This window comes from Leptopilina heterotoma, unplaced genomic scaffold (assembly GCF_015476425.1).
Source record: "Leptopilina heterotoma isolate Lh14 unplaced genomic scaffold, ASM1547642v1 Lhet_167, whole genome shotgun sequence".
Lineage (NCBI taxonomy): Eukaryota > Metazoa > Arthropoda > Insecta > Hymenoptera > Figitidae > Leptopilina > Leptopilina heterotoma.
Window position 1 is genome coordinate 1,848,011 of NW_025110883.1, and position 12,641 is coordinate 1,860,651.

General features: G+C 25.5%; 2 protein-coding genes across 2 annotated transcripts; both read left to right on the forward strand.

Moving 5' to 3' along the window:
• The first annotated feature begins 4,997 nt into the window (after nucleotides 1-4,997).
• Nucleotides 4,998-7,078, forward strand: LOC122499403 (leucine-rich repeat protein SHOC-2-like). Its single transcript, XM_043607738.1, has 2 exons — nucleotides 4,998-5,043; nucleotides 5,388-7,078. The coding sequence occupies exon 2, from the start codon at nucleotides 5,400-5,402 to the stop codon at nucleotides 6,858-6,860; it is 1,461 nt and encodes a 486-aa protein (XP_043463673.1). The 5' UTR covers nucleotides 4,998-5,043; nucleotides 5,388-5,399; the 3' UTR covers nucleotides 6,861-7,078.
• A 1,280-nt stretch (nucleotides 7,079-8,358) lies between these two features.
• On the forward strand, nucleotides 8,359-11,054 carry LOC122499401 (leucine-rich repeat-containing protein 15-like). The gene is made up of 2 exons (XM_043607735.1): nucleotides 8,359-8,641; nucleotides 9,457-11,054. Exons 1-2 carry the CDS (start codon nucleotides 8,630-8,632, stop codon nucleotides 10,921-10,923), a joined length of 1,479 nt encoding a protein of 492 aa, XP_043463670.1. The 5' UTR covers nucleotides 8,359-8,629; the 3' UTR covers nucleotides 10,924-11,054.
• The last annotated feature ends 1,587 nt before the right edge of the window (nucleotides 11,055-12,641 follow it).

Consider the following 12,641-nt stretch of genomic DNA (forward strand, 5'->3'; position numbering starts at 1 on the left):
TTTATAGCTTATATTTAAAAGAAAAAAAAATAAATTGAACCAAATTGAATCTTTTTAATAGAAAAAACATGGCTAATAGTTTTCTATCATAAAAGTCTTACAAGGAGAAAGGGGCGAGTGGGGGGGATGATAAGAAAAGCCATAAAATCATAAGAAAAGAGCTTTCATCGCTCATACTTTGCCGTAAATCTAATCTAGATTCCTTTTATTTCGATGGACGGAACATTTTAAAGATCCAACATAAAAACAGTCAATTCGACATTCAATTTCGTTTCGCGAGGAGAAGTAAATTGAAATTTTTCAATTTAAGGTTGTTTTTCATCTTTATGCGAAATTAAAATGTATAAACATCATAATGATTCAATGAGTGAGTGTGTGTTAATTTTAATCCAGAATTTTCGAAAAGAAAAACATGAAAGAATGTGAGAAAATAACTTCACATTTATAAGGAGGTAAAAATTACTTTTTGTACATCAATATATTTTTTTTATGTTTTTATTTGCAATTTCCATCGCCACTGAGGAATTTCAATGTGTTGCTTTACCTTTCAGCCCCACCTGATCTCGTGTTCGCGGTTCAAACTTTCTTTAAAAGCCTTCGGGGCCAATTCGTGACGAGATTCCGATTTCCCCGTAGAATTAATGCTACTTCGATTTCATCGTGTTCCAACTGCTACGGCTATCTTTCCTTCCCGCAAGTAATCCTTCATTTCAACGACGACGCCAAAGTCGATGTCATGGAATTTACAGACAGTGAGGAGGGAACTTCAATTTTTCTCATATCACGAAAGTCAAACAGAACTATACGAATGGAGATTGAAAATTGGTTTCAATTTTCTCCCGGTGTGTCGCTTTATTCAAGAAACTTATATACCTTCTCGTCAAAAAAAAAAAAAATTCCGACCAAAAAAATAAATACAAAAAGAAATAAAATAAATAAAAAATATAGAAAGAAAATAAAAAATAAATTAAAAAAAGAAAGGAGATAAATAAACAGTAAATTAAAAAATATAAGAAGAAAATAAAAAATAAATTAATAAATAAATAAAAATAAAGGAAGAAAATAAATCAAAAATAAATTTAAAAATAAAGAAAGAAAATAAAAAAAATAATTTAAAAAATAAAATAAAGAAATTAAAAATTCACGGGATATCAAAATTGGAAATTCTCGAAATATGTTTAAAATTATAATGAAACTTAATATTATATTAATTGTCTACACTTAAAATTTACCTTTTTTTTCCTCCCCGGAAAAATTTCTTTTTTAAACTAATTATCTCCCTCGATTATTTATGCAGTTAATTTTCTAAAGAGTCGGATGCAAAATTCATGCACAGTGGAAATTATGATGAAGTAGAACAGGCATTATTTGTTACAAAAGCTTGACGTCATTTAAACGTCAAAATTAATTAGTATAAAGTCAACGAGAAAATTTCAGCTAGAGCTGGCAAACAAGTAATTAACTGCACAATATCAAAATCAGGTGAAAATTATATACAAAATTTTCGCAACCCACGCGCAAATTTTATATTTATACTTTATTCAAATATTTAACCTGTGGATTTTTATAATTTTTCTGGTTACAAAATTATGCCAAAAAAAAAGAGAAAAATATACCTAATCAAATTTTTCTATCCCCCAGTCACGAAGTTTATTTTATTAATTTATGTTTATTGAGGGCTCGAACCAGTGAAAGTATTTTATTATTTATAGATATGAAAAATAAAAAGAAAAGTAATCAAAATAGTAGTTTAATCGTTGAAATTCGAATTCCCTTAAAAAGGTTCCTCGAAAAGTGCTCCTATAAATTTCCGTCAGAATTTATGTTGGAATTTCGTTTCGATTTGAAATTTTGAAGTATATCAGAATTCCAATGGAATTTCCAAGAGGCTGACGAAAATTCCAGGAGCGTTTTCTAAAGAATCTTTTCGCACGTGGGATGCGAGAGAGAAATATTTATTTATTTATTTACACTATAAAATTATAATAAATAAAAGAATCAGTAGAAAAAGTTTCAATCGCGCTCTATTAATTGCTGGTTAATAAATAATTTTAAATAGTTGTATTTACAATTATAAATAATTAAAAATTATTATAAATAATTATAAATAATTTTAAATAATTATAAATAATTATAAATAATTAATAAGAAAAGGGCAAAAGAGGAGGAAGAAAAATGCCTTTCGAAAAAAAATTGCAAGGGCAACATTTTGAAGGGACAACGAAGGCAATTGACAGTTAATGTGATTCCTTCCCTAGAGACAGTAAATGGAAAGTCTCGAAAAGATATCAAAGAAGGTAAAGACATTCTTGTGTCGATAAAAGAAAATCAGATTCGCGATAACAACTTTCCGCTAACACTTTCAACAGTCATTTCCCTCAAATCGTTTTTTATCCTCTTTATAAACCCCACCCATCTGTTCCTCGTACTTTTCTTTAGTGACAAACCCGTTCAGTTTGCTTTAACCTTATGTACCCTCCCGGTTCCCTTTGTCTCACATCTAACTCACTACCGTTTCTATTTTCCATTTTTTTTTCTTCTCATTTTCCTACATTATTTCTTTTTGTTCCCATTCTCCTACATTATTTTTTTTGTTCCCATTTTCCCACTTTTTTTTCCTTCTCATTTTCATACATTATTTTTTTCCCCCTTCTTTTCAATATAAATCCCTTGGTACCTTTTCCTAATTACTTCCTGCTAGTAATACTTTCATTTCCTCTCGCTTCTTTCAACGAAATAACGTGTCTCATCCTTTCGCCAAGTATCTCTTCTTCAACTATTAAACCCCCACCCCCCTCCTTATTTTGCCCCCAAGCACCTGGTACTTCGCCTTTGTTCTATTATAGTTATAATTTATATTGCCTTCATTATATCGCCATTAAGCAACCTTTATGGTTCAATCGATGTTGTGTGTTCGAGGAATTTATTATCACTTCAAAAGCTTATTGGATACCGTAAATAAAACCCCTCGACTAATAGTTGTGGTAAGACATGACAATATTTATATTTGAAAATAAACGACTTATTTCGAGTACCTATGGGGATTTTTCATAATTTAGAACAAAACAAGTTTACATGTTGAAAATATTAAAAATCATAAAAAAACATTGTCAAATATTAATCCTAGCCTTTACTCGAAATGAGAAGAAAGTTAGGGAAAGAGTCAAGCTTCACTTTGGTACAAACTGGAACTTAATATCTTGCAGACAAGAAAAGTTATGGCCATTCGAATCGAAACAAGTTTACATGTTGAAAATATCAAATTTCTAAAATCATAAAAATCGTTCTTAAATATTTATCCTAGCTTATAGTCGTAATGAGAAGAAAGTTACAGAAAGAGTCAAGCTTCATTTTGGTACCAACCGGAAGTTGATATCTTGCAGACAAGAAAAGTTATGGCCATTTGAATCGAACAAGTTTACATGTTGAAAATATCAAATTTCTGAAATCATAAATACATTGTCAACAACGAATTTTATTAAAATTTTTGAAAATAATTTCTGTACTTTTTCTCCAAAAATTATAAAATTTTTTGCTTCTTAGGTACCTTATTTGGGAGAGCGTCGCATTTATATATATATATTTTTTTTTACTAAAGTCATTAATATTACTATAATATTAATTAAGAAATGTGCAGCGCAAAATTTAAATTGAATATAGTAAAAAAAATTTTCAGTAAAAAAATAACTCGAATCGAAAACAAAAATAACAAAAACAATCGAAAAATAAAAATTTATGAATGAACGCCAAAGGGCATATCGAAGTAGTACGACACGCTTAATCGAGAGCGATGTAAAATTACAGAATTGATTGTTAGTGACTTTTGAAGTAAACCACGAGAAAATTTCTGACAACGTAGAACCGTCATTTTCGTCACGTTTGACGAGGGGGAAGGATAAACTGTAACTACAAGAGAAGCGTCATTTTCTTTTTTTGTCTTTTTTTTTTTTTTTTGCTAGAGTTCAAAATGACATGAGATGACAGGTGAACAATGATTTTCAACCCTTCACCCTTCGGTGGTAACAATTTCGCTTTTCCCTATTAACAATGATGGCTTGCAAATTTTCCCAATATGATCCTCTACTGTTCATATCCTGACGTAATATCAATTGTAAATCCTGAACCATCCTCTCTCCCTTTCTCTTTCCCTCAATCAATTTTCAATTTTGACACACTCTATACTTGCAATATCGACTGAAATGCAATAAAGTGAACTAATCAATCTTTACAGTTTTTTTTATTGTAAGCGCGTCTGAAACTCAATATTTAAAAATTGAAATACTTTCCTTTTAAATTTAAATTAGATTTTTGATCTATTCTTCATTTTTTTTTAATTTATCACCATTGGCTAATTAAAAATATATTTTTAAATAAATCCTTCCTCTATGATCAAGAAATATAATAATTAAACTATTAACTAAATTTAGAATTTATTTTTCTTTCATTGAGTTTAAAAACTTTTAATTTATACCACGATGATCATAAAATATCATACTTTAGTTTCCCAGTTTTCTTGAAAGTATAAAATTGATACTAAACTGTATCAAACTGATAGCAACAATTTAGATCAATTTCTGATTTTATTAATTTTTTTTTATATCAATTCGTTACAATTTGATACTTTTAAGTTAACAGTAAATTTTTAATACTTCTTATTTCTTTGTTTTTAATTTTATTTTAAACAAATTTAATTTAGTTTAATTGAAAGTTTTAACTAAAATAATTAAAAATTTCGTTAATTAAAATCTATTTCGGATAAAAAATTTTTTCCGTGTGAAAATGATTATTGAATACTGTTTGAAGATCTATATTTAAAATTTTTTATATAAATTGAATACAAAGAAGAACTTTCTTCAGTAGAAGATATCAAAATAAATTACCAAAAACTGATAGCAATATATTGAACAGAGAGGCTCTGTATTTTTATCTCTATAGATATACAAACCGATGGAAATATAAATACTAAATTTAAGAACTGAAACTCAGTGTCTCCCTAACTTTCGATCAGTTCAGAAGATTTTGATTTCAATAAAGGAAATATATGTAAGTAGTTCAAATTTTACTTTTTTAAATTAAAAAAATTTTTTGTTCAGTTTCAATTACAGATGTTAATAATAAGTATTTAAGGAGGATTACTTTTATATTTTAATATTTTTCTATACTTCAAATAAAAAAAAAGTCTTCTATAATTAAAAATTTTAAATGAAAAAGTACAAGAAATAAACAAAAAACAAAAAAATAGGCAAATAAGAAGCATAACAAAATTTCAGCAAAAGCGTAATTTTTTTTGTATTTTAAATAGAAAAATAGAAAAGAAAAAAAGAAAATATAACATGGTTTAAAAAAATAAAATATAAAAAAAATGTTCAAAAGTATTTTGTTTTCAGATTGCTTCAAAAATGAAATTTTTCATCATTTTTGGGATTTTAATTGCAATTGAAAAAGCTCGATCGCAATTCGACGACTATTATGATGATTATACAACTAACCGTCATCACTACAAGAGGATAATGCCAACTGTAAATTACCATGAAGAAACAACTGAAAACTCAGATGTTGAAACAACAACTCCATATAATGAAGAAGCAGAGAGAAGAAAAAAAGAAGTTCTCCCCCTACCATTTGGTGATTGTGACGAAACAAAAAATCTTATTTCATTAAATTTATCATACACCGGAATGACAAAAATTAATAGCGAATTTATAAAAAATACACAAGTAAGTTGTTTAAATTTTTCCAAAAATAACATCAATTTTATCGCTGAAACATTTCTCGAGAATTTGCCAAATTTAACCGTTCTGAATCTTGGACACAATGAAATAAATTTAGAAAATCTAAATCTTAATTCAAATTCAAAAAATCTTCAATTAAAGACACTTATTCTTGACAATAATCCAGTAAGTGACGAAACAAAATTAATTTTCAATGGTTGTTTTAATAATTTGGAAATTCTGTCAATTCGACAAACAAAATTAAATGCTCTATCAAGCACATGTGATTTGGAAAATTTAAGATATTTATACCTCTCTTACAATTATATTCGTACTGAAGCTGATATTTTTCATAGTGAAAATTATTTTAAACTCTCGCATCTCTATGTTGATAACAATATAATTTCAACTTTCAATGGTACACAATTTTCCAATCTCGAATTTCTACAATTAGACAACAATTTAATTGAAATTTTGTGCAATAGACATTGTAGTGGTATAAGTAATGGTTTATCTTTAGGTAAAATGACAAATTTGAGACATCTCTCTTTAGCTGATAATAGAATAACAAATGTTCATTCAGATACATTTTTCGATACAATTTACCTCGAAACTCTTGATCTTTCAAAAAATTATATTTCCAAAATTGCCAATGATACATTCGAAAGACTCAAGTTTCTTACAGTTTTAATGCTCAATTCCAATCGTCTAACGATTTTACCCAATTTTTATGAATGTTCAAAAATTGAAATTTTAAATTTCAGCGCTAATTGGCTTGAAAATATTAACAGTAAACAATTTTTCAATTTACGATCATTAAAAAGTTTATCATTAAACAATAATAAAATAAAGAACATAGAAAAATTCGCATTTACAAATCTAACATCATTAAATGAACTCGATTTATCAAACAATAAACTTGAAAGTCTACCGGAAAATTGGATCACGCCGCAAAATGTACTCAGAATTTTGAATGTAAGCGAAAATTATTTTACAAATTTCAATCAATTGAATCTTAATAATGCGTCAAATTTGGAAAAAATATTTCTTCGCGAGAATGCAATAGAGAATTTAAATATTATGTCATTTGTACATATTGCGAAAAATGCAACTCTGTATATTGAGAATCAATCGAAAAGTCGATTGTAAGAAAACAAATTGAAAAAAATGGAAATGAAAACAAAATATTTTTTCTTTAACAAAACAATTAATTTTAAACAAAATAATTTTTTAACAATAACTCAATGTATTGTCATTTATGTTAATTCACGTATTGATTAAGATAAAAAAATAAATTTCAAATGAAGAATGTATGTTAATTTAAACCGTCGAACTTTAAAGATGAGAATTCAGTAAATTTTTAACTATAATTTTAATTGAAATTGAATTAATATTTAATTTAATTTAATTCAAATTAATTTAACTTTATTCAATTTAATTCAATTTACTTCGATTTAATTTGATTTAATTCAATTTACTTCGATTTAATTCGATTTAATTCGATTAAATTCAATTTTATTCAACTTTATTCAATTTTATTCAATTTAATTGAATTTAATTCAATTTAGTTTAATTTAATTTGATTTAATTTAATTTAATTCGATTTAATAAATATTTAGTGAATATTTAATTAAATTTAATGAAATATATAATTAAAAAAAACAATTAGAATAAGGATTTTAAATTCAGATTCTACTCTTTAATTTACAGTATATTTTTAAATTGAATCATTTTTAATTAAGGAACCAATTTTGTAAGCGCATTATAATAATTATTAATAAAATTTCGATTTATTTACCCACCGAGATAGGGCCAATGTTACTGACAATATTTGCGTTCACGTCTGGAATCTGAAACATAAACAAATATTTGTTCATTAATTTTAATTAAAAAATTGTTATTTCAATGAATTGCCATTAATAATTACTAACAAATAGTCATAGGATTATATTAGATGTAAGAAGGAAATCAAAATAAAAAAATGTCGACGAGCTTTTCTACTTTTATAAGTGAATGAAATCATTTCTTTTATCAGCAAATAAATATATTAATGCCAAATTCAAACTAAATATAACTGAAAATTTTTTATTTCAAAAATTTTTTTAAATTAAAAATTGAATATAAAAATTAAATCTAAATATAAAATTGTTACAATCATTTTACAAAAACCTTTCTATTATTTATTCATTTTAATTTAATGCAAAATTTCTTCTTGGTATCAAAGTACCAATAACAAACAATAATTAAAAACATATTTTTCATAATTAATTCTTAAAAATCCTTGTAAATACAATAAAAATGTAAAGCGTTGTAAAGTCATGAAATGCTAATCAAAAATTTACTTTGGACGAACAAAAAAAAATTAAAAAAAAAATTGGATGATCAAACTTGTAAATATTATTATTTATTAAATAATGGGGGGTTGGCTCACAATTCCCCAATCTCCCCTAGAATTACTTTTATATTTTATCACTTTCCTATTGAAATAAAAAAAAATAATAGTCTTCTATAATTTGTGACGACCCAGGTCGACCCACCATTTATTTTTAAAAGTAATGTTGTCGATGACTTCTTCCATATTTGAATCTTGAACATTCACGCGCTAATCCGTAAAAACGCCAAAAGGCTGCGCACATGCTACCACGAGCAGACGACAAAACCAGAGTTAAGGAAGCTACCGGCAGAATCTCCTGCTGCGTCACGATCTGTTTGCGCGTCTATTTTGTACCAATTATCAGTTCTTTGATTAAAAATCATTAAAATTGATTAAAAATAAAAACGGATGTAAAACTCGCCAAACAAAAATCATTCTTGTTAATTAGTTATTTAAATTAATTATTTCTGCGTGTATGGTGGTTTTTATTATTCAATTGGATTAATTCTCAAGGTCCACGCTGGTGAGATACTTCCAGAGAACTATGCATCGGCCGGTAAGTCCGCTGATTCTTTTCTAAAAAAAATTAATTTTCTAAAAAGTTCTTAGACAATTTTCAAAATCCATTCATTTACAATATGCAATTTTACAAATTTCCATTATTCGTAAATTATTCAATTAAATATATTTTAGAAAATAAAAACTTAAAATAATATTTTAAAAAAATTGAATTACACTTTTTCAAAAAAATTAATTTCAAAATTCAATAATTTCTAAAAATTCATGCTATATTTCTTTTAATATTCAATTATTATCTAAAATTTTAACTGAAATTTAGTTTTATGAAATGAAAATCAATTTTTATTAGAAAATTCTACTAGAATTCAATTATTTAAATAATTCCTGTGAAATTTTTATTATTTATGAAAATATGGAAATTTTTTTGTAGAATTTTATTCTAATTTCGTTGTAATAATTGAATTCTTTGGGAAAATTTTGTTAAAATTTTTGAAAATAATTGAATTTTAGAGAAGAATTTTATTATTTATAAAGATAATTGAAATTTTAACGATAATTTTATAAAATTTTTGAGAAAAATAGAAACTCTGCGAAGAATTTTATTACTTATGAAATTAATTGAATTTCTGCAATCTTTTGTAACTTTTCATAAATTCAATTTTTTTAGTGTTTTTAACTAAAATTCTTCCATTATTTTTAATAATTAATTAAATAAATATTAAAAAATGTAACTAATTTCAGAAGAATTGTAAATTATTAGTCTCTTACAATTAAAATGAAAAAGTACAAAAAATAAATAAAAAAATAAGCAAACAAAAGAAAAAAGAATGTTCAAAAGTATTTTGTTTTCAGATTGCTTCAAAAATGAAATTTTTCATCATTTTTGGAATTTTAATTGCAATTGGAAAAGCAGGATCGCAATTCGAGGAATATTATAATGATTATACAACTCAACGTCATTTCTACGTTTGGCACACGCCAACTTCAAATTACCATGAAAAAACAACTGAAAACTCAGATGTTGAAACAACAACTCCATATAATGAAGAATCAGAGGACAATATAGAAGTTCTCCCCCTTCCATTTGGTGATTGTGACGAAACAAAAAATCTTATTTCATTAAATTTATCATACACCGGAATGACAAAAATTAATAGCGAATTTATAAAAAATACACAAGTAAATTGTTTAAATTTTTCCAAAAATAACATCAATTTTATCGCTGAAACATTTCTCGAGAATTTGCCAAATTTAACTGTTCTGAATCTTGGACACAATAAAATAAATTTAGAAAATCTAAATCTCAATTCAAATTCAAAAAATCTTCAATTAAAGACACTTATTCTTGACAATAATCCAATAAATATTATAAAAGAATTAATTTTCAATGGTTGTTTTAATAATTTGGAAATTTTGTCAATTCGACAAACACTATTAAATGGTCTATCAAGCACATGTGATTTGAAAAATTTAAAATATTTATATCTCACCGACAATTATATTTATAACGAAGAAGATATTTTTCATGGTGAAAATTATTTCAAACTCTCGCATCTCTATGTTGATAACAATATAATTTCAACTTTCAATGGTACACAATTTTCCAATCTCGAATTGCTACAATTAGACAACAATAACATTCGAATTTTGTGTAATAGTCATTGTAATGATGTAGGTGGTGGTTTGTATTTAGGTAAAATGACAAATTTGAAACATCTCTTTTTAGCTGGAGATAACATAAAAATTGTTCTTTCAGATGCATTTTTCGATACAATTCATCTGGAAACTCTTGATCTTTCAAGAAATTATATTTCCAAAATTGCCAATGATACATTCAAAAGACTCAAGTTTCTTAAAGTGTTAATGCTCAATTCCAATCGTCTAACGATTTTACCCAATTTTTATGAATGTTCAAAAATCGAAATTTTAAATTTCAACACTAATTGGCTTAAAAATATTACTAGTAAACAATTTTTCAATTTACGCTCATTAAAAAGTTTATCATTAAACAATAATAAAATAAAGAACATAGAAAAATTCGCATTTACAAATCTAACATCATTAAATGAACTCGATTTATCAAACAATACACTTGAAAGTTTACCGGAAAATTGGATCGCGCCGCAAAATGTACTCAAAATTTTGAATGTAAATGGAAATTATTTTACAAATTTCAGTCAATTGAATCTTCATAATGCGCCAAATTTGGAAAAAATATTTCTTCATGACAATCCAATAGAGAATTTAAATATTATGTCATTTTTACATATTGAGAATCAATCGAAAAGTCGATTGGAAGAAAAAAAATTGGAAAATTAAAAATGAAAATGAAAACCACCGACAAAGTAAATTCAACAAGAGCGACAAATAATTTTTAAATAATAATTCTCAATGTATTGGCATTTATGTTAATTTATGTTAATTAATTTTAACAATGAGATTTTATTAAATTTTTAACTGTAATTTTAATTGAAATTGAATTAATATTTAATTCAATTTAATTCAATTTAATTCAATTTAATTCAATTTAATTCAATTTAATTCAATTCAATTCAATTCAATTTAATTCGATTTAATTTAATTTAATTCGATTTAATTCAATTTAATTCGATTTAATTTAATTCAATTTAATTTAATTCAATTTAATTTAATTCAATTCAATTCGATTTAATGAATATTTATTGAATATTTAATTCAATCTAATTAAATGTGTAAATAAAAGAAAAAAAAATTAGAATAAAAATTTTAAATTCAGATTCTACTCTTTAATTTACAGTATATTTTTAAATTGAATCGTTTTTAATTAAGGAACCAATTTTGTAAGCGCATTATAATAATTATTAATAAAATTTCGATTTGTTCACTCACCAAAGTAGGGTCAATGTTATCGCCAATATTTGCGTTCACGTCTGGAAATGTTGAAATCAGTGCCAAGCCTTAAATTTAAAAATAGGATCGAATTTTTAATCTGAAAAATAAAAAAAATATTTGTTGAACAATTTGAATTAAATAATTGGTTTATTTCTATTAATTGCTATTAATAACTAGTTAACTACTAACAAATAGACATAGGATAATATTAGATGTAAGAAGGAAATCAAAATAAAAAATGTACTTTTATAATTGAATAAAATTATTTCTTTTATGAGCGAATAAATATATTGACGCCAAATTCTAACTAAATACAATAAAAAATTTTTATTTAAAAATTTTTAAAAATTAAATCTAAATATAAAATTTAATTTTATCACTGGATAAAAGATAATATAAAATATCAAGGAAATTATCAATCCTCCAAAAGTCAAATAGTGAAATAAAAAACACAATTTTAACGTTTCGACAATTTTCTTAATTATTTTAAATAAATACCATCTTTCTCTGTAAATAAATAAATAAAATTAATGAATAAATTTTTCATACTAAAAAATGTTCTTTAATTCTCAATTTGTAAATTTCTAATGTAAAATAAAAAAGCAAAAAATATTTTACTCTCCCTTGAAAAAAAAAAAAAAAACAAGAACACCAGCGAAAATTCAGATATGAAAACATTAAATCGCCGCGCATTATAATTGAAATTCCAATGACATAAACGAAAGCAAGCGTAAATATATATCGCTATTTTGAATTGCGAAAGAGTTAAAATCAATGAATAATTAACGAGACGGTATAAAACAAAAGGACGCCAGGAAATTTTGATTGGAGACGACATATGTAAACGTAACGCGTAAATATGCAAATGTCATTTTGGACCTTTGGTTTAGGAGAGAACGTTCCTATAACTGAAACTTGAAACATTAATGCTTGGTCTTGCGAATGTTGCCAATATTGCCGGCGGGTCCATTGAAAATTATTCATAAACATGAGAGAAATACATGACGCAGGGGGAGATGTGACAGATTACAATATTGCTCTCTCTCCCTCCCTCCCTCTCTCTCGGTCAATGTAGCAACAAACACGAAATACCTTTCTCCCACATATACACATATTAATACATACATCCTTGGTTCAACGTGTTACGAGCGTATTACGCGTGTCGT

Bases quoted from the DNA above. Each gene is read 5' to 3' on its own strand.
- LOC122499403 (XM_043607738.1), top strand. From the start codon at position 5,400: ATGAAATTTTTCATCATTTTTGGGATTTTAATTGCAATTGAAAAAGCT.